The 19,271-nt window shown below is 51.4% G+C and overlaps 1 protein-coding gene across 1 annotated transcript; it reads left to right on the plus strand.

The window, feature by feature from the left end:
* The first annotated feature begins 160 nt into the window (after window positions 1-160).
* Window positions 161-18,016, plus strand: ZNF839 (zinc finger protein 839). The gene is made up of 8 exons (XM_076070491.1): window positions 161-1,663; window positions 4,305-5,333; window positions 5,677-5,805; window positions 6,947-7,039; window positions 9,367-9,519; window positions 10,084-10,239; window positions 10,715-10,799; window positions 12,545-18,016. The coding sequence occupies exons 1-8, from the start codon at window positions 206-208 to the stop codon at window positions 13,696-13,698; spliced, it is 4,257 nt and encodes a 1,418-aa protein (XP_075926606.1). The 5' UTR covers window positions 161-205; the 3' UTR covers window positions 13,699-18,016.
* The last annotated feature ends 1,255 nt before the right edge of the window (window positions 18,017-19,271 follow it).

Below are 19,271 nucleotides of genomic sequence, written 5' to 3' on the forward strand. Positions count from 1 at the left end.
ACACAGAGATCCCGGTTGGGCTTCCAGTACACTACGTTTCCTACCAGTATAAATGAAACTTGAAATGAAACATCCCTCCAACATCCCTCCGCATCTGGAGGGTAAAAAAACCTCTGATCTGTCAACCGTGCTCCAGCCTTCCGAATCTGGAGGTAAAACCTCCGTCTGGTGACATCACCAGACCGGCGAGGCCCTCGCAACGAACATGGCCGACAGCGAGAGATGTGGTACCGCGCCTCTCCCGCAATCAACAACAACAACGCCACAACAACAACAACAACAACCAGCGCAGCAGCAGCAACAACAACAATCTCTCGCTCATCTCTCCACATGCTCAACCTCCTCATCGTCAACCCAGGAGCCGCCTGCGCACGTGGCGGCGATAGTAGGAGACACGGGCCCACGGCAGGAGGAGGAGGAGATGGTCGTGGTGGTGGTGAAGGAGGTGGGGGAGGAGGTGGTGGAGGAGGAGGTGGAGGAGCCTCTGGCTGGGGTGGGACTCCAACTGAGCTGCGAGGCCACGGCGGTCAGCGGAGGAGGTGACCTCTTTCTTGATGGCCGTGGCCTCTGCTACGTGGATTCAGAGGTAACGGAAGGATCGGGCATGGAGGCGAGCGAGGTTGCTGGTGATGAAGGCGGCGGCGGCGGCGGTGATGGTGATGATGGTGGTGGTGGTGATGGTGGTGATGATGGTGGTGGTGATGTCCACGCCGTGCAAATGTCCACCATGGAAGGCACGATCATCTTCGTGCAAGCAGAGGACGGCTCTTACCTCCAGGGCGAGGGTTTGACCCAAGAGATGGCGGAGCAGCTGGGCAGGCAGCAGGGTTTCATGGAGATGATGGGCGGCGGCGGCGATGATGGTGGTGGTGGTCATGGTGATGTTGGCGATGTTGAAACGCACGTGTACGAGGAGGTAACGCAGCATCAGGAGGAGCAGCAGCAGCATCAAGATGAAGAGCAGCAGCAAGATGAAGAGCAGCAGGTGGTGGAGGAGGAGTATCTGCAGCAGCAAGGACAAGATGAACACGAGCAGCATCAACAGCAGCAGCAGGATCATGAAGTTCACCAACAACAGCAACACTTAGACCATCAACAAGTTCAGCAGCAGTATCAGCAACAGCAGCAGCAGCAGATTCACATTGGACTTGGGCCAGACGAACTCCAACGGGTCATAGCCCACGTTACAAAGACCCACCACATGGCCACTGATGGCACGAGGAGCGCCCAGATCTTGCAGTTGCCCTTGTCACAGCTGCAATTGCAGCAGCAGCTGCAGCAGCAGCAGGTGGTTGTTCAGAGTGCTTCTCAGCAACTGCAAGGTGTGGCGCAGGTGCTGATGCAGCAACAACAGCAGCAACAACAACAGCAGCAGCAACAACAGCAACAACAACAGCAGCAGCAACAACTGCAGCAGCAGCAACAACTGCAGCAGCAGCAACAACTGCAGCAGCAGCAGCAGCTGCAGCAGCAGCTGCAGCAAAAACTGCAGCAGCAGCAGCTGCAGCAACAGCAGCAGCAACAACAACAGCAGCAACAGCAGCAACAACAACAGCAACAACAACAGCAAGAACAACAGCAACAACAGCAAGAACAACAGCAACAACAGCAAGAACAACAGCAGCAACAGGAGCTGCAACAGGAGCTGCAACAGGAGCATGAGGTTAGCATTGCCCAACTGATCCAAGGAGGAGTGCACGTGGCTACCATAGCCTCCTCACTGGTGCTGTCCGTGTTTGCGTCTGTATGTTTGTAAGTTGTTTGTGTGTGAGCAAATATTGTGTTTGTTGGTGTGTTCGAATCTATGCGTCAATATGTTTTTGTCTGTGTGTGTGTCTGTTCGTATGTGTGCGTGTTCTGAACCGGTCCTGGGTCTCCGCTCGGTTGACTTGGCCTCAAATGAGTACTTGATGCGATGTGTAAACATCGCCACTAGGGAGACAAAGGCGGCCGGGCGTGGTACTGACCACCCACCCCCTCGCGTACCGTGCCGGCCTTCATAGGTGCTCGCTAACAGCACTTGCCCCCAACAGTTTGTTAAAATTGTACGAGGGATCTTGTCTTTGTGTGTGTTTGTGTTGTTTGTGTCATTGTGTGGTATTGTCTGTGTTTTGGCTGTGTTTGTGTGTCTTTGTATGTATGTGTTTGTGTTGTCTGTGTCATTGTGTGGTTTCGTGTTGGCTGTGTTTGTGTTGTCTGTGTCATTGTGTGGTATTGTGTTTCGTGTTGGCTGTGTTTGTGGTATTGTGTTTCGTTTTGGCTGTGTTTGTGTGTGTTTGTGTTGTCTGTGTCATTGTGGTGTTGTGTTGGCTGTGTTTGTGTCTTTGTATTTTCGTCTTTGTGATTTTTATCCACGTCCGGTGGATGCTACTGTTAAAAAAAATATTTGACAAACAAATTATAACTTTTAAAAATTATGACATAATATAATCATCAGTCACAAAAGTGCATGCAGGCAGGTAACAAGTCGAGCTAAAATTGTTGCGGAATTATTTTAAGACGGCATCAGCAGAACAATGCGATAAACGTCTACAGGTTTCGTTGATTTAAGGAATCATCAGCGCAGTGTGGCCACCATCGCCCTTACTGCCACCCAGGCGCGGTTCGTCCACTAGAGGGCGCCGCTGTAGATTTTTTTCTAATAAAAAAAATACTTTTCTTTAAATAGTTTTGTGTTTTAAAATATCTTATTTTTTAAAAAGTAGAATGATTCTTTCGACGTGAAGATAACATTTTAAGTTCGTATTAGAAACGGCTGCAACGCCACAGTCTTCATTTGTGCCTCGGGGAGGTCTCGGGGGTGGCTGTGAAGGCGCCCGAGAGATTTCCTTTCGTCGCGATGAGCTGCTCGCATTGTAGCCACGCCGTTTGAGACCCATTCAAGGCGGTGAACACAAAGGCGCGCGTGGCTGCAATGAGACGATGTCACAACGCGAGGTTGCACTGTGCAAATATAGAAGCTTTTGGCAGTGTCAAATGGTTCTATTCGGTAAAGTCACTTGTGTTGTGGCCGAAACGTCGTGATTTTTGGTCTTTAATTTTTTTACCTACGTGACTTTACCGAAGTGTTGTGGCCGAAACGTCGTGATTTTTTTTATTTTTATTTTACCTACGTCACTTTACCGAATAGAACCAAAAAGTGTATGGATCCTTGCAGTCACGGAAGCTTCAAATCTAGAAGTGTCAAATGGTTTGCGTAGTGTGGACTTTTGAGGGTCATGGAGACAGCATTTGAGTGAATTCTTGATTTGAAGTTTTCGTGACTGCAAGGAGCCAAAGTCTTTGGTTCGTTGGGTAAAGTCGTTTAGGTGAGAAAATAAAATTAAAATAACTAAATTAAATCACGACGTTTCGGAAGCAACACAAGCTTCCGTCGTGATTTAATTTAGTTAGTTTATTTTCACCTACGTGGCTTTACCGAAAGAACCAAAGAGTAAGCATTTGAGTGCTTTGTTGTTTAGTTTCGTATTGTTTATAAATGCCTCACCGTTGGTGGATGAGATAGTTGTATCACTTTAACGGGAAGGCCAATAACATGCCGAGATTTTTGCTGAATTTTCGAACACCATATTTTTCAGAGGTCACTCACAACAGCCCCACCTAGTGGACATGTCACCAGTCGCCACTTTCACCGCCAATGTGCTTCGTGGGCTGTATGTGGACAGGCCCTCCCTGGTCGCTGTGGGGACCGTTGGGGTTTCGTGTGCTGTGTTGAGGCCCAAGTGTGCACGTGGAAAAGTGGAGGAGAGATCTTTGACATCTGTTTGTGTGATTGCAGACGTGCACTTGGGCTGTGTTGAACAATCGTTATCATCATCACTGATTGCCATCATATCTCATTTTCCTCTGCTGCCTTCCAAGTAGTACATTCTCCCTTCCCCCATAAATGTTGTTGATTGCCTACCCATGTACATTTTCTCCTCTGGCCTATAATTGTCTCCTCTCCGTGACGTATGTATGTTGACACTTCTTTCGAACCGTATGTAGCCAACAGTGCTAATCGGAGGAAGGACAACAAACTGAACACAAAAAGCAGTTCTAATTAAATTAATTTGCAGTCTACATTTAAAAGTGCATAACTCATGTGGCTTCGTAATGTCGGAAGGAAGAACATTCCACGTGGGCGCAGAAGCGCACGATGCGGTGGCCGTCTTTGTTCGATGGCCTGCCAAAAGCCGCCGCTGCTGCCATCGTGACGTAGATGGTTTATGCAACTTGATGAGATCGTGGCTGATCTCGTGGCTGATCTCGTGGCCGATGATGATGACGTTGCCAATCGGCGTTGTGATCCGTGTGTCCAACAGGACAAGGAGCGGACGATGCCACCGCTGGCGCTCGTTCAACCGCGAGTGTCGAGCCAGCCCGGCGGTACTACCGTTGCCGCCGCCGCCACCACCACCACCATGGCTCCCATCGCCAGCACCGCCGCTCAGATCTTTCACATCCAGGCCGTGGGGCAGGACCAACCTCAGCAGTTCATCCTGTGCACCACAGGCACAGGCACCAGCGCGATCCGCATCCTATCGCAGCGCCAGCCTCCTCCGCTCGGGCCCGTGTCCACCATCCGGTTGGTGCCGGGCATTGGTCTTACCAACGGGCAGAGGGTCGTGCTGACCGGTGAAACGGCGCAGCAGCAGCTGCAGCAGCAGCAAGCAGCGGTGGTGACAGGACGACCCGGGAACGTTCGCAGGTCGGCCGGCAACAAGCACTTGAAGAGGCTGGCGAAGATCAAGACGCGTTCCGGTCGCATCTCGCGCCCGCCGCTGCACAAGATCAAGGACTACAAGTTCATCAGGATGGAGGACCTCGCCGACGGGCACCAGTCGGACTCAGACGACTACTCGGACTACAGCGTGGAGGAGGGTGGTGGCGAGGAGGAGCGCAAGGCCAAGGTGGGCGAGACCCAGGAGGAGCGACTCCACGGGCCGCTCACCTTCACCGTCAAGCCCAAGAACTTCCTCTGCCAGAACTGCGACAAGTCGTACATCGGGCGCGGCGGGCTGGCGCGCCACTACCGGCTGAACCCGACGCACGGAAGATTGGAGCCGCTGGCGGACGAGCAGGACAATGCCGTTGCCGCCACGGCTTGCGATGAAGACGGGGGTGGTGGTGGCGGTGATGATGGGGACGGTGGCGGTGGTGGCGGTGATGGTGGTGAGATGATGGGGGAGGCAGCGTCACTGTCTGCACCGGTGGAGGTACTGGCGGACAAGGGTCCGGCGAGTGTCGCCGATGCGGGAAGTTTGACGGAGTCGGAATTCATCGCCGCGTCTGACTTTGTGCAAGCGGAGCAGCCGTCTGTTTCTGAGCTGCAGCAGCAACAGCAGCGGCAGGTATGAGTGGTGGCAGATGCTTAGTGGCCGTGTGCTTTTGAGGAATGTGTGGACCTTCGGCATGAAATGCAAAATAAGCACAAGCGCAGTTGTGGAAAAGGTAAGTAAAAAAACAATCCCACCATGATGTATGTATGTTGAACCTCTTTTGCACCGTATGTAGCCAACCGTGCTGGTGTATTATATGGACCCAAATATAACAAGAGATGGTCCTTGCCTGAAAACATTTGGCAGTTCACCAGGATTGGTTCACCCTCCACCCAGCACCCCGCGATCGTCAAAGCCGACTACCCTCTCATCCCTCTGCGACCAACGTGTCGCGTGCACGCCTCCCTCCGTTTAGGAGCCGTCGCCTGTCGGAGCCGTGGCCCCGGTGCCCTCCTCCCGTCGCCCCGGAAGGCCTCCCAAGAACCCGGGCGGGCCTTCCGTTCAGGAGCAGCAGCTGCAGAAGAAGAAGACACAGCTTAGAGAGGTGTGACGTGCTCGCGCGTCGAGGTGACGCGGCCCCATTTACATAGCTCTGCGAATACGCGTTGCATCGTAGTGTATAGGCGCCTGACACGGAGACCCGTAGACTCAAACGGAGATCCATCGGTTCACATTAGAGTCCCGTAGAATCACATAGAGATCCCTAGACTGGCATAGAGATCCATGGACTTGCATAGAGGTCCATAGATTCACATAGAATCACATAGTAATCCATAGACTCACATAGAGACTAATAAACTTACATAGGCATCCATAGACTTAGATAGAGATCCATAGATTCACATAGAGACCGATGACTAACTGCATCTCTATTCAATAAATATGCTTACTGTTTCTGTACAGTGTCTTGAAATACAGTTGCATTTATGCGCTGTATAATCCACATTGTTATTGTATTGTATAGACTGATCCAATATATTCATGACCCGCTTAGAGGCCCGTAGATTGGCATAGAGACCCACAGACTGACGTAGATGCACATAGATGCCTATACTTCAAACTGACAGAGACCCATAGACTCACATGAAGGCCTATGACTGACTGCCTGTCTGTAAAATAGTTGTGTCCACTGCCTTTGTACAGCCTCTTGAGATGTGGTCACACACGGACCCTCTGTAAATCCCTATTGTATTGTATAAACTAAAACCAAACAGTTTTGTTTTATTTTACCAGGTAAGGCCCACTGAGCTATATAGCTCTTTTTCAGAGGTGACCGGGCCACAAATGATAGCTCAGTGAAGTGGCTTATCACGTTTATAGTAGACAAATACTCCACAAACTCATGTTGATTATAAATGTGGGGGGGGGGGGAACCAGAGGACCCGGAGAAAAACCCACACGATCACGGGAGGAGAAATATGAAAATTCTAAATATGCAGGCGTCGTGTTCGGGTTTGAACCCATGACCTGTATGTATGCTAAACTTCTTGTGCACCGTACGTAGCTAACCATGCTAATCGCAGGTGCAGGGGAAGGACAAACTAAAGACAACAAATAAGTTAATTACCTCCTGTATACCAGTAGATAACATCACTTCACTTGCGGTGCCCATCTCACCACTGTATTGCGTGTGTACGTGTGTGCGCGTGTGTGTGTTGTGTTTCTTCTTTGTCTTGGCAAAGCAGCTGCTGAAGGGGTGCGATGACGAGGAACTCTTGGAGCTGGTGCTGCCGCGTCTCACCCGCATCCTTACGCTCTGGCAATTCCTGCTTAAGAAGGTCCGTGATCTTCCCAGACATGGGAAATCTCATTTAGAGTTGATTTTTTTTTATTGTTCGGGTTACTTTTCCATGCAAGTACTCAAATTATAAACGTTGTGCGGTTACTCATTCAGCACACACCGGTGTGCTGAATGAGTAACTAATTGGCCACGTTTTGTTTACGTGACAAACCGAAACTAATTGGGCGGTGGCAGGTTGAACGAGACGTATTTACGCGATCTAACCCCAAAAAAACCCATTACGGATGATTTTGGTCGCGAAGGCCCACATGTTATACGCACGCGACGATCGCTATCCCGACGTGTGCGTCGTACACCCTCCTACACCCCGACGCAGCCAAATGTATTGTCACGTGAACCAAGGTGACAGTACTTTATTACTGCTTCAGCACCACCGGCGTGTTGGACGGCGGTCCAGTTCCAAATAGTGAAATTTTGTGGATTGCTCTCAAAGCGTTACCCTGCGGTGCTGAAGCAGCCATAATAAACTGGGCGGCATTCACTCACTCATTGTTTTTTTTTCGGTAAAGTCACGTATGTAGAAATACCATAAAATTATATTAAAGTGATTGATTTATTTTAATATAATTTTATGGTATTTCTACATGCGTGACTTTACCGAAAAAACCAATGAGTAATTTTATGCAGTCACGAAAGCTTTAATTTCTTTATTGGCCGCATTCATTTGCATGACAGCTTCATTAATTTGCCTGAGGGTGCACAACGCGAAATCGGCACTGCTGTACCCGCGCCCTCCAATCTGACCCAAAGAGATGAAGCGGTGAATCGCAACGTTGGTCGCGAAACGGAAATGTCCACGTCGAAGCGCAGCGACGATTTACAGGTGACGTCATTGTTGACATTGGCCAATTGAAGCAATGCATTTATTCTTTATTACGCCTGCTCTCTAGTGCTGCGTGTTGTTGGGCGCGTGATGTTTTGAGCCTTTTGGGGCCTGTGCTCGGCAACTGTGGTTTAAAAACAAAACAAATACTGATTAAAAAAACATGACTTCCTGGATTTTATTCCGACTCCTTGGATCGTGTCCTCACCCTGCTTGCCGTGATTTATCAGGCGAAACATCGCAAAATATTTCGAATGCGATTTTTTTTCCGACTCACCACCCGACGGTGTGCGAGCCGGAATGGTAATAATAATAATAACTGGCGCGTCGGTCGCTGGCACGCAGTGGCGGTGGTGGTGGCGGTGGTGGCGGCGCGGGCGGTAGTCGCAGCGGTGGCGGGGAGGGTGTTACGGCAAACACTGGGCCACATCTTTGCCGTGGCTGAAACCAAAAGTGAATTACACACTCGTTACATTGGCTGCGAAAACCTGGCGTCTTCCTCGGTTTAATTCGAAATGCCGATGCGGACGAATAACATTCAGCCGTGGGCTACTTGGCAAGAAATATCCACAGACCACCTTAAAAGAGGTGCTATATCGATAGCATATAGAACAAATAGTCAACTAAAACTTTTATTTTAATTTTACCAGGTAAGGCCCACTCAGCTATTTAGCTCTTTTTCAGGAGCAACCTAGCCATATATGATAGCTCAACAAAGTGGTTTATCACGTGGAAATGTATAGCAGCCAAATACTATGAACGTGTGACGGTGATTCTAAATGTTAAGGGAAAAACCGGAGAACCTGGAAAAAAAATCCATGTGACCACGGGGAGAGGGAACATACAGCAGGTGTTGGGATCGAACCCACAACCTCCTGTGTACAAGGCGAGGTAGTTAACATCTTCTCGCCACCGTGATGATGATGATGAGAGAGAGATACGCAAACTCCAAATATGCAGCAGGTGTTGGGATTGAACCCACGACCTCCTGTATACCAGGCGAGGTAGTTAACATCTCGCCACCGTGATGATGATGATGATGAGAGAGAGACACGCAAACTCCAAATATGCAGCAGGTGTTGGGATTGAACCCACGACCTCCTGTATACCAGGCGAGGTAGTTAACATCTCGCCACCGTGATGATGATGATGATGAGAGAGAGACACGCAAACTCCAAATATGCAGCAGGTGTTGGGATCGAACCCACGACCTCCTGTATACCAGGCGAGGTAGTTAACATCTCCTCGCCACCGTGATGATGAGAGAGAGAGAGAGACACGCAAACTCCAAATATGCAGCAGGTGTTGGGATCGAACCCACGACCTTCTGTGTACCAGGCGAGGTAGTTAATTTCTCGCCACCGTGACACAAGAAGCAACAACAAAAATTTACACCGAGCTGGTCAGAGCGTGCCGAACAGAACGCAGGGCACGTGTTGCGATGTCGAAGGCCGTTGGCGAGCCCCCCTTGTTTGCCGCAGGTGGAGAAGGGCCGGTCGGAGCGACCGTGCCTCCCGGACGTCTACCGCGAGTTCGAGACCCTGCACCGGCACGTGAAGACAATGGCAGAGGAGCACTTCAGCAGCCCGCCGTGCCAGCCGCCGCAGCCGCCGCTGCAGATCAATAACACGCAGGTACGCGCCGCCATCACCCACGGCCACTTGCGGGTGACGAAGTTCGTTTTAGCAGAACGCGAACGCTGTCAAGTGCACGACCATTCGTGTCGTCGTACCGCGAGGCCTCGCTTAACGCGCGGTGTTCATGCCACAAAGCGTTTTTCGCCATGACGTGATTGTCCCATTAGGGAACAATTTTCGCACAACGCGGAACGCACGCCGTTACAACGCACGCAGTTACAACGTGGAACGCTCGCTGTTATAATGTGTAAAGCTCTCTGTTACAACGCACGCCGTTACAACGTGGAACGCTCGCTGTTATAATGTGGAAAGCTCTCCATTACAATGTGGAATGTGCATCGTTATAACGCGGATTCTGAGCGGTTTACTCGGCCTAAGATGAGTGCCCGGTGTGTTGTGTAAGCATCGCCGCTCGGGAGGCCAGGAGCGGCCGGGCGTGGTGCTGGCCACCCCCCACCCCCTTCGTGTGCCGCGCCGGCCTTCATAGGTGCTACTCGTTAACAGCACTTTCCCCAAAAGTCTGTTGAGCCTATGCATGCGGGTGCACCTTTGTCTTTGTAGGTGGCCCAATCGTTGGGGTTGGGCCCAGAGTTGCTAGGACTCGACGAGAACTCCGCAGTGGGCCCACCACTCGACTCCTCAACGCTCCGCTACGAATTCGTGCTGGTTGACCCGGCGCGCATCGACCTGACCTCGAGCCTCAAGCGTCACTCCCAGGTCACCTGCGCGCACACAAACACACGCACGTACACTCACGCACACAAACTAAACGTATTTATTTTTTCCGAACTGTATTCCGATTGGGGTAGGGGGGGGGACGGTGGGGAACGGTGGCGCAACATCTAGAGCATTGTGCTACGAACCCAGCGGCTGGTCGGTTCACTGCTATCAGTGATGTGTGATATCTGAACCGGTCCTGGTCCCTCACTGCCTTGACTAACCAGGGCTCACCGTCGTGTTGAAGTGCATAATGGGTTTTACGTCTCGTCATCATCGGTGACTGGGCAGGTACATACGTACATACAGCCGACTGCACTCGACCGCCTGGTTTCATCACAGGCAGAGGGCTAGAACCCAGCATCTCAGCTGTGCCGGCTCAACGCTCTGAACCCTGAGCCTCGCGGCCAGCTCCTAAACTTCCGGAGAGTTGAACTCAAGAGGTCGGTGTGCTCTCTCTGTGGTGGTGTTGTAGGAGGAGGCAGAGGGCGAGCCGAATGGAAAGAGACCTCGCGTTGAGGATGAGATGGGAGACGAAGTACTGTCCGTGCCGGGAGATGGTAAGGCCTTGGCACGTGCAGCAACGGCAACAACCGCTATTCGCCACTAAGTGGCGGTGACGTCACCAAGGCGCTTGTGCCAGGCTATGTGCACGTTAAGACCACGTGAAGTTGGCATAGGTGGAGCATCGGCCAGTCATCTCAGTCAGTCGACCCATGGCACCTGAGTCTAGCCCGTGACCTCCTGCCAGCAGGCGTTCGACACTTCACGTGGTCTTAACGTGCTTGGCATGTGCACACATACACGCACGCACGCAAGATGTTCTGTTGATTTCGTAGGTAAGTTCAGAGGTCTGCAACCTGCAGCTCCGGAGCCGCATGCGGCTCTTCAAGGGCTGCTTCGTGACGTCGTTTATTAAGGAGACCTCCGTCTCGTATTCAACACGTGAATTGCGGCTCTTGAAATATTGATTTTTATTACCGAATTCGAAGACAATGGCTCTTCTTGTTATTTTGGTTGCTGACCCCTGGGCTAGGTAGACTCGTGTGTACCAGGTGTTCTGCACGCTCGTGATAACCTAGGTTGTAAGAGTTGCGCGTTTATAAATGCACTTACTCGGCAACACATGGCGAAGTAATGGCTACAGCAGGGGCCTACCAGCAAGTTGTTAGAGCAATTGCCACGAGCACCCTAAACTTCTCTTGACTCATGATCACTGCTGTTTGTTAGTATTGCTGAGAAAAGTTATATTTTGTCATCTAGGTTGATATATTATGATTGTGTTAGTTTAGGGTGGATTGGTGGTACAGCAGTTAGCAAACTGCGCTATAAACCCAGTGAGCCTGAGTTCGATTCCAGGTGGCAAGTGACAACATCAGTGGTGGGTGAAATCGGTCCAAGGCTGCCCCTAGCATCACCAACCTGTGCAGACCACTTGGTGAAGTACGGTCAAACGGCCTGGATGATTGACACGGCACTGCGAGTCCCTCATTTAACAGTAGATTGACAAAAGCGCTGTCAACAATATGACTTGGTATTTTGATATATGTAATGTAATCCACTGTAACTGCTTGATATAAGATATTGCTTGTGTGTGTATGTGTGTGTCGTGGTTAGCACGCTGCGCTACGAACCTGGCGACCCGTTTTCGATTCCCGCTCACGGCCAAACACCCAGTGACGATTATCTGAACCGGTCCTGGGCCTCCCCTGGGTCGACTCAGCCACAATTGAGTACCTGGTCCAGTGTGTAACCATCGCCACTGGGGAGACAAAGGCGGCCAGGCGTGGTGATGGCCACCCACCCCCTCATGTGCCGTGCTGGCCTTGATAGGTGCTCGCTAATTGCACTTGCCCCAACCGTCTGTTCAGGCTATACGGGGGATCTTTGTCTATGTGCTGTGTTGGCCTTCGTAGGTGCTCATTAACTGCACTTTCCCCTACAGTCCATTAAGGCTAAATGGGTGATATTTGTCTGTATGTGGGAAGCAGTTGTGTAGAACTTAAGTGTGCTGTACTATGAATCTGGCGAACCAAATTCGATTCCTGCTCATGGCCAACACCAGTGACGATTATCTGAACCGGTCCTGGGTCTCCCGTAGGTCGACTCAGCCTCAAATGAGTACCTTGTGCGGTGTGGAGTAAACATCGCGACTAGGGAGACAAAGGCGGTCGGAACGTGGTGCTGGCCACCCAACACCTCGTGCACCGTGCCGGCCTTCATAGGCGCTCGCTGCCAGCACTTGCCCAATCCGTCGTTTGAGACTAAAGGGGCGATGTCTGTATGTCTCTGTTTGTTTCGACAGCGTCCGGTGATGCAGCTGACCAGCAGATGACGCCAGCAGACGACGGTGCCCTGCAGCAGCTCATGGCCAGCACTGTTCCGTCACCCACCGTGGATCAGCAGCACGACACGCTCCACTCGGTGTATTACCAGATCTCCACAGATTCCAACTCGGAACAGCTGACCGGCTTGCAGGACACTCAGCAGCAGGATCAACAGCAGCATGGAGAACAGAGCTCCGTGTTCTACCAGCTGCCGGGGGAAAGAGAAACGGCCGATTCCGACACGGTGGACTCGTGCGGCGCCACCCTGTCGCGGCAAATCGTCTCCAGGACAGGTTTGGGCGACGGAGAACCCAGCCCCGGGCGCATCAAAGCTCCGTGCTTCGGTGAGGACGACTTGGTGACGATGGGTGACCTTGAGAGCGAGAAGCTGCTCGGCGGAAACGGTCACGGCGGGGGGGACGACGGGTTAGCGGGGAGCGACGGGTTAGCGGGGAGCGACGGGTTAGCGGGGAGCGACGGGTTAGCGGGGAGCGACGGGTTAGCGGGGAGCGACGGGTTAGCGGGGAGCGACACGCACGAAGTGGCCCACATCATTCACGCGCCCAGCTTCGGCGACGAAGACCTGGGAGAAGAAACCCGGTCTCGCGACTCGGCCGGGATGAGAGCGGTGGCAGACGCGCCCGACAGTCGGCCTCCCCACCCTCCTCCTCCTCCTCCGCCTCTTCAAGCAAACGACGGCGAGACGCCGGCGCTAATACCCAGCCACGCTCTGCCGACGAACGGCGGCTCCTTGTCGCATGTGGCACCGCCGGACGAAGCGATGGACGAACGCGCCAGCGGCGGCGGTGTTGGCGGCACCGTCGCGGACGTGCCAGTCGCCCCGGGCTGCGCGCGCCCCTCGAGCGGCGGCGCCGTGCCGAACGACGCCGGCGACGCGCCGACGGTGGGTGAGGGTGGGGACGGCGAGACCGGGGAGCTTCGCGACGGCGGGGCACTTGCGCTGTGCGGCGCGTCGTATCTTCGCGGCCCCGAGGGGCCCGACACTGCCGTGGCGCCGGGCCGGCCAGACGGATGTACCGAGCGGCTGCCGCTGGAGACCGTTCAGGCGCTGCTCACGATGGAGGCGTCCCTGGAAGCGCAGCCGGCGGAAACGCAGCTGTGCGGAGAATAGGCCGCGGGCACGTGTCCGTCCGTTACGGGGCGATTTTTTTTCTTTTTTTACGCCGATACATATATATATAAATGCCATGGACGTCGGTCGGTTGCCTCCCCCTGGTCTTGCCGAAAGTGCGTGTCGCGCAGTACTTCGCAGATCGGATGCTCCCCTTGTTATTGAGCGGGAGGGCGTGGTCGCGTCGTCAGGGTTGTATTGGCGCAGTGATGTGTGATGTGGTGTCTTTGTCTCTCCGTCGAGGACCCCCGCTGTTGCCGGCGCCAGCACACGTGCACACGCACGTTCGCACGCGCATGTGCGCACGCTGTGAAACTCGTCCAAGTGCCAACATGCCCTTGCCTACCGTGGCAATGCCGTTGCCAAGGGTGCACTGCCAGCGTGATTGTATATACAAGTAGTTGTACGTTTTGGTGTTTTCAGATTGTTTTTTTTGTACATTAAAGGACGTTCGCGTGCCGCAAGGATGGTACGATCGCTCACGGTGTCCCATCCCCCCCCCCCCCTTAAGCCGGAAAATATTTTTTTACAAATTCAGAAAAACTCACAAATATCCTATTAAACGTTCGTTTGTATTTATATATTATTTGACAGTATAAATATACAGTGATATTCGTGGAAGGATCGGTGTGCGCGGATTAAGATTACGAAGCGTCTTCTTTTCAGAAATCGTTTATCGCGTAAGTATTACCGCAGTAAAGTGTTTCTGCCTACACCTGTGCAAGTGTAAGATGATCGCGGGAATGCTCGTGTATAGGATGCAAGGCGCGACAAAAAAAAACCCTGTTGTTCACTTGCGCCCGCGAATATCATTGGGGGAGTTCAGACCGGGGTGAAGCGTGACTGGGCATTCCGTAACACTGCCGCGGGGGGGAGCGTTTGCCGTTCAGTGACGGCGCATTCGCCACAGCAGAGGAAACGTTTCTACTGCTTGTTTTACGTCCCCGGTTCTGTTTTGTTTCACAAGGAAAACCTACACCTGGCTACGCAAACCGTTGTCCATTTCACGTGCACGTCCCCCACTGCCTTGTCGCGTTTCATTCGGAAAGGGGGGGGGGGTGGGAGGTCGGAGATGCAACCGCAATCAAAACAAACTTCTTGAAGGTGTACGGAACGGGGGCCCCCCTGGGTTCTCCAGGATGTCCGTAGTCGGGTCTTCTTCCTGGCATTTACTACAACTCTTGTGTGGTCTTGCCTGCCTTGCTCTGCTTTCTCCACTCATTTCTATCCCGGGTTGTCATCTCTACGTCCACTCAGCGATCCTTCATTTGTGTATGCTGAACTTGTTTCGCACCGCACGTAGCCAACCGTGCTAATCGGAGGTGCGGGGAAAGGACAACAAACTAAACACAAAACGTAGTTCCTAAGGTATGAGTTTTCAATCGAGATGATGATTCCAAAGTTGCATAGCTCCAATGGTTTTCTAATATCGGAAGCAAGAGCGTTCCAGACGGCCGCAGAAAGCGCATCTGAAAGCACGCGATGCGGTGACCGTCCTTGTTCGACGAGCAGCCAAAAGGCGCCGCTGCCCTTTGACGAGGTCAGCAATCTATTGTGGCTCATTTGTGGCAAGCGCATTGTGGATAACGAGTGCGACCTTATAACGTATTCGGGTCTTGATCCTAACTCGCAGCTTCGACCACCTTTCTCGGCCTGCTTCCACGTTCGTCACCTTTTTCTTCAATGTGAAGTTTCGTTTAAATAAAAAAAACCATTTAAATTCAAGGATCGGGGCACGCCGGCTTATCGCTGCGGTGATGTCACAGCATTCACCACATGGTTGGTCATTGACCGAAGCTTGCGGGAATGACCGAGATCTGTCTCCAGCGCCGTTACGTGCGATGGATCGTGACGTGAACGTTTTTCTTTATTGCCCTTGTGCACAAAAGATTTGAGTTTGTGTCTTAGCCCACGGACAAACAGCCTGGGTTAAGAATGTTCGAGTTGTGTTTTGTTTGGTCACTGCGCACTACATCGACGTATACATAAAGCATCGAAAAGGTCAAATTTCTCATGGCAGTCAATCTCCAGTCTCTCTCAGTCAGCCAAGACGTTATCCGGTGCACCCCGTGTTGTTTCTGTGCTCATGTAGGTGAGATACTAAAGTGGCCAGTCGCACAAAGAATTCTATATTTTTTTTTGCAAGGAATGCGTTGTTGGTGGGATATGGTGGTTTCGTTGAAAGTCGCCCGTTTCCCTGCAGCTTAGACGTTAGAGAAATCCCGAGCGGTAAGATCGTTTTCTTTAAATACGCTGGGATAGTTGGCAGTATTTGGGTCCGGCCCGAATGAGTTTTACTTGAAATCTGCGAAAAAAGAGCTTTGTAGCTAATCGGATTCCTCAAGTATAAATAGTCTGATTCTGATCTACCAACAGAGAAGGTTAAGTAGAGTGTCCAATGTAGATCATAAACATCACCGAGTGAACTAGAATTGTGGTGTATCGTGCCATACGAAATTATAAAAAAAAAAATGCTGGCTGGGTTCCTGCCTGGCACCCAAGTGCGCGTGCGCGGTGGTGACGTCACCCGCACCCCACAGCGTTGAACCGTGTTCGTGCGTGCTGACATTACGCGAAAGGGTGGGAATAAGGAGAGTGAGGGTGAGACATGAGAGAGGGGAAAGATAGGGGGGGGGGGGAGATAAAATAGGGGACAAGAAAAATAGATTAGAAACAAAGTGAAGTATCGAGATAGATTGGGATATCAGAACGTATATTATCTATACTGGAGGAATCCGATGAGCTATAAAGCTCTTTTTCACACGTCTTGTAGGAGCCGGTCAGAACGTTACGATAGGGAAGGCAAGGGAAAGGTGTAGAGAGGGCTCTGTACTTTTTAATATTCATAGTTTGGCTGGCTGGGAGAGACGGGACGGTCACGTTCAAACAACATCCAGGTTGCTAGTTTAATATCAAAACGTGATTTCCAGAAACAAATACATTGTGAGCGCCCTTTTGTTAACCCTCAGCCGGATAACGCCCGCCTCCTGCCATGTTGGTCATGGGGGGGTTGTTTGACCACAGTTCGCTGTGTTGGACCGGTGGCGAGTTTGATAACCCAGCCATGTATAATGTCAGTGTCGACAGATATCTCAACCGGCCCCCGTCCCCCCAACAAACCGATGGAGACCAGCATGGTGAAGTATGTCAGACGATCTCTATAACCAACGTGGCATGGGGAGGAGACTTTCATCCAGCAGTGGATTATTCATCAAGGGCTGTAAATAATGAAAATGGTAAAAAAAACTAATTCTGTGACGAAAAACTATTGAAGGGAAATATACATCTAGCTTCTAATGTGATGCAATTACAGATCATATCCAGTTAAAAATTATAAAACTACTGGATGAAGGCCTGTCCGTGTGCTGTGTTAGTCTAGAGCAGTGTTCTTCACTATATCAGAGCGGGGGGGCGGTGGCACTTTCACCGATAAGACGTCGACAGGCCAGAGGGCCGCCACACGATTTGAAACCCATCGGAGGTTTTGACAGCAGCACGACTTTGATGGCCACCAGGGGCCGCCAGTGGCACGCGCACGTGGCCATGAAGAACGCTGCTCTCGGAGGGAGGGTGGGGTGTGTGTGTGATCAATCTTCATACTCTTTGGTTCTTTCAGTAAAGTCTCGTCGGTAGAAAATAAATCACGACGTTTCAGGCGCAACACAAGCGTCCGTCATGGTCAGCAGATCATGCTTTCCCACCTGATGACGAACGCTTGTGTTGCGCCCGAAACGTCGTGATTTATTTTCTACCGACGTTACTTTACCGAAAGAACCAAAGAGTATGGATTCATGCAGTCACGAAAGCTTCATGTCAAGATTGATCATACTTCGCCACGCTGGTCAATGCAGGTTTTGTGAAGTTGTCGGGAGCTGGGGTAGGATCGGTTCAGATATCACTCGCCACTGATGTTCGCCTTGATCGGGAATAACACCTGGGGTTGTCGCGGCGTTCATAGTGCAAGCGACCTAAACACAACACCACCGCTCATGCGTGGGATCATTCGAAGTTATTATTGAGAGGCGCGATCTATCAGCTGCTGGGCTATCATGGATAAGAGTAATTGCGCAACAACATGTGTTGTTGCGCAACGACAATACACGAGATTGCGTCCAAAAGTTTAGGACGCAATCCCGTCGATTGCGCTGCAGTCCGTGTTCACTAATCACCGAACAATGTCGCTTGTGTTCCAGTCACGCAGCTGTAATTGCAGATACGAGGATTGTGTTACTTGCAGGTCGTTTGCCGTTGTTTAGGCGGAAAAGATAATAAACGCAAGATAAGATCTTCAATAAACGTTGAAACGTTGGACTACGAACACGCGTTCTTGACCATGTCTTGTGTGGCTGAATGACCAGGCGGTGCTGGCGCACGCGCCCGACAATGCAATCCAGTACGGTGCGGAGATGGCGAGGGTTGATGGATCACACGCGCGCGGGATAGAGCGTTTCCCCCTTCACACACGCGGGACCCTCTGCGGTTTTCCTCCCACGTGCAGTATACCCGCTCATTCATTGGCTGAAAACAGCTCACTATCGAGAGCGTTGCAGCGCTTGGGCAAATTGTTGGCATCGACGGCTGACCTGCCTGACCCCGATGCCTTCCAAACCTGCCCGGCGGTTCCTGCTTCGCGATTTCGAGATGTCAAGGCGCGCGAACGGCCGCAAGCGTCGTACCACACATGGAAGCGGAGACGACGCGCTCCATGCTAACGCGAACGCATTGAAAAATGTGACACTCCGACTGATGCCTCTGTTGTTGAGTAACTCATGCAGCCAGCTATGGCTCTAGGATTTGGTGTTACATGTTATTTATGTAGTTTATTGTAAAAATTCTGTCACAGTCCCTGTGATCACTGTTACGTTGCAATTATGGCTTTATTTTTTGGTGATTTGGAAAAAAAAATTGGTTTGGACATGTTTGTTTTGTTGTAGTACGGAGTGAGACTGATGGCCTGAATCTAAGTTTTCTTGTGGTTGTTGTTTGACTTGCATCCCACTGGGATTTTTTGCACACAGCGTTGGTGTACGGTACTTTTTTGCAGGAATATTTTGCTGGTTTTTTTCATGGATTTTCTGTTTCCACAGTCACACATAGTCACTTTAAGATGTTTTTCTTGTTCGTGTTTTTTTGTTGTTGTGGTTGCACCCGATTCAAGAGCTGAATGGCTCACAGGGCTATACCAAAATAAATAAACTGAAACTGAAAACGCTACATTCGAGCTGCGGTTCCAACGGCAGCGCAACGCCATCGCAAAGGGCGCCGCGTCTCACTGGCGGATGGAGTCGTGCCACAAGGGCCCAGCACATGCATGTTGTGTGCACGTGGCACACAACATGCATGTTGTGTGCCACGTGGCACACGCGTGGGGGGGAGGGGTCCCTCCGGATCCCTCCGAATTCGTTTCCTCCCCCCTCCCCCCTATTGCACATTTTAGAATCAACATCACGCCTTTAGGGTATTTTTTTGGCTGCTGCATATGTTTAAATGTCCACACGATCGTAAGCCACTTTTATTTTGGGCCAACGTGGGCTGAAGTAGTAAACTAATTGGCGCGTTGTTTACGTGGCAAA

The sequence above is a fragment of the Petromyzon marinus genome, chromosome 29, assembly GCF_048934315.1.
Source record: "Petromyzon marinus isolate PM22_M1 ecotype Great Lakes invasive population chromosome 29, UKy_Petmar_22M1.pri1.0, whole genome shotgun sequence".
In the NCBI taxonomy this organism is placed as follows: Eukaryota; Metazoa; Chordata; class Hyperoartia; order Petromyzontiformes; family Petromyzontidae; genus Petromyzon; species Petromyzon marinus.

Excerpts from the sequence above, each read along its gene's own strand:
- ZNF839 (XM_076070491.1), top strand. The coding sequence starts at position 206 with ATGGCCGACAGCGAGAGATGTGGTACCGCGCCTCTCCCGCAATCAACA. Across the intron at positions 5,334-5,676 it reads AGCAGCAACAGCAGCGGCAG|GAGCCGTCGCCTGTCGGAGC; the intron begins GTATGAGTGGTG and ends CCCTCCGTTTAG. Across the intron at positions 10,240-10,714 it reads GCCTCAAGCGTCACTCCCAG|GAGGAGGCAGAGGGCGAGCC; the intron begins GTCACCTGCGCG and ends GTGGTGTTGTAG.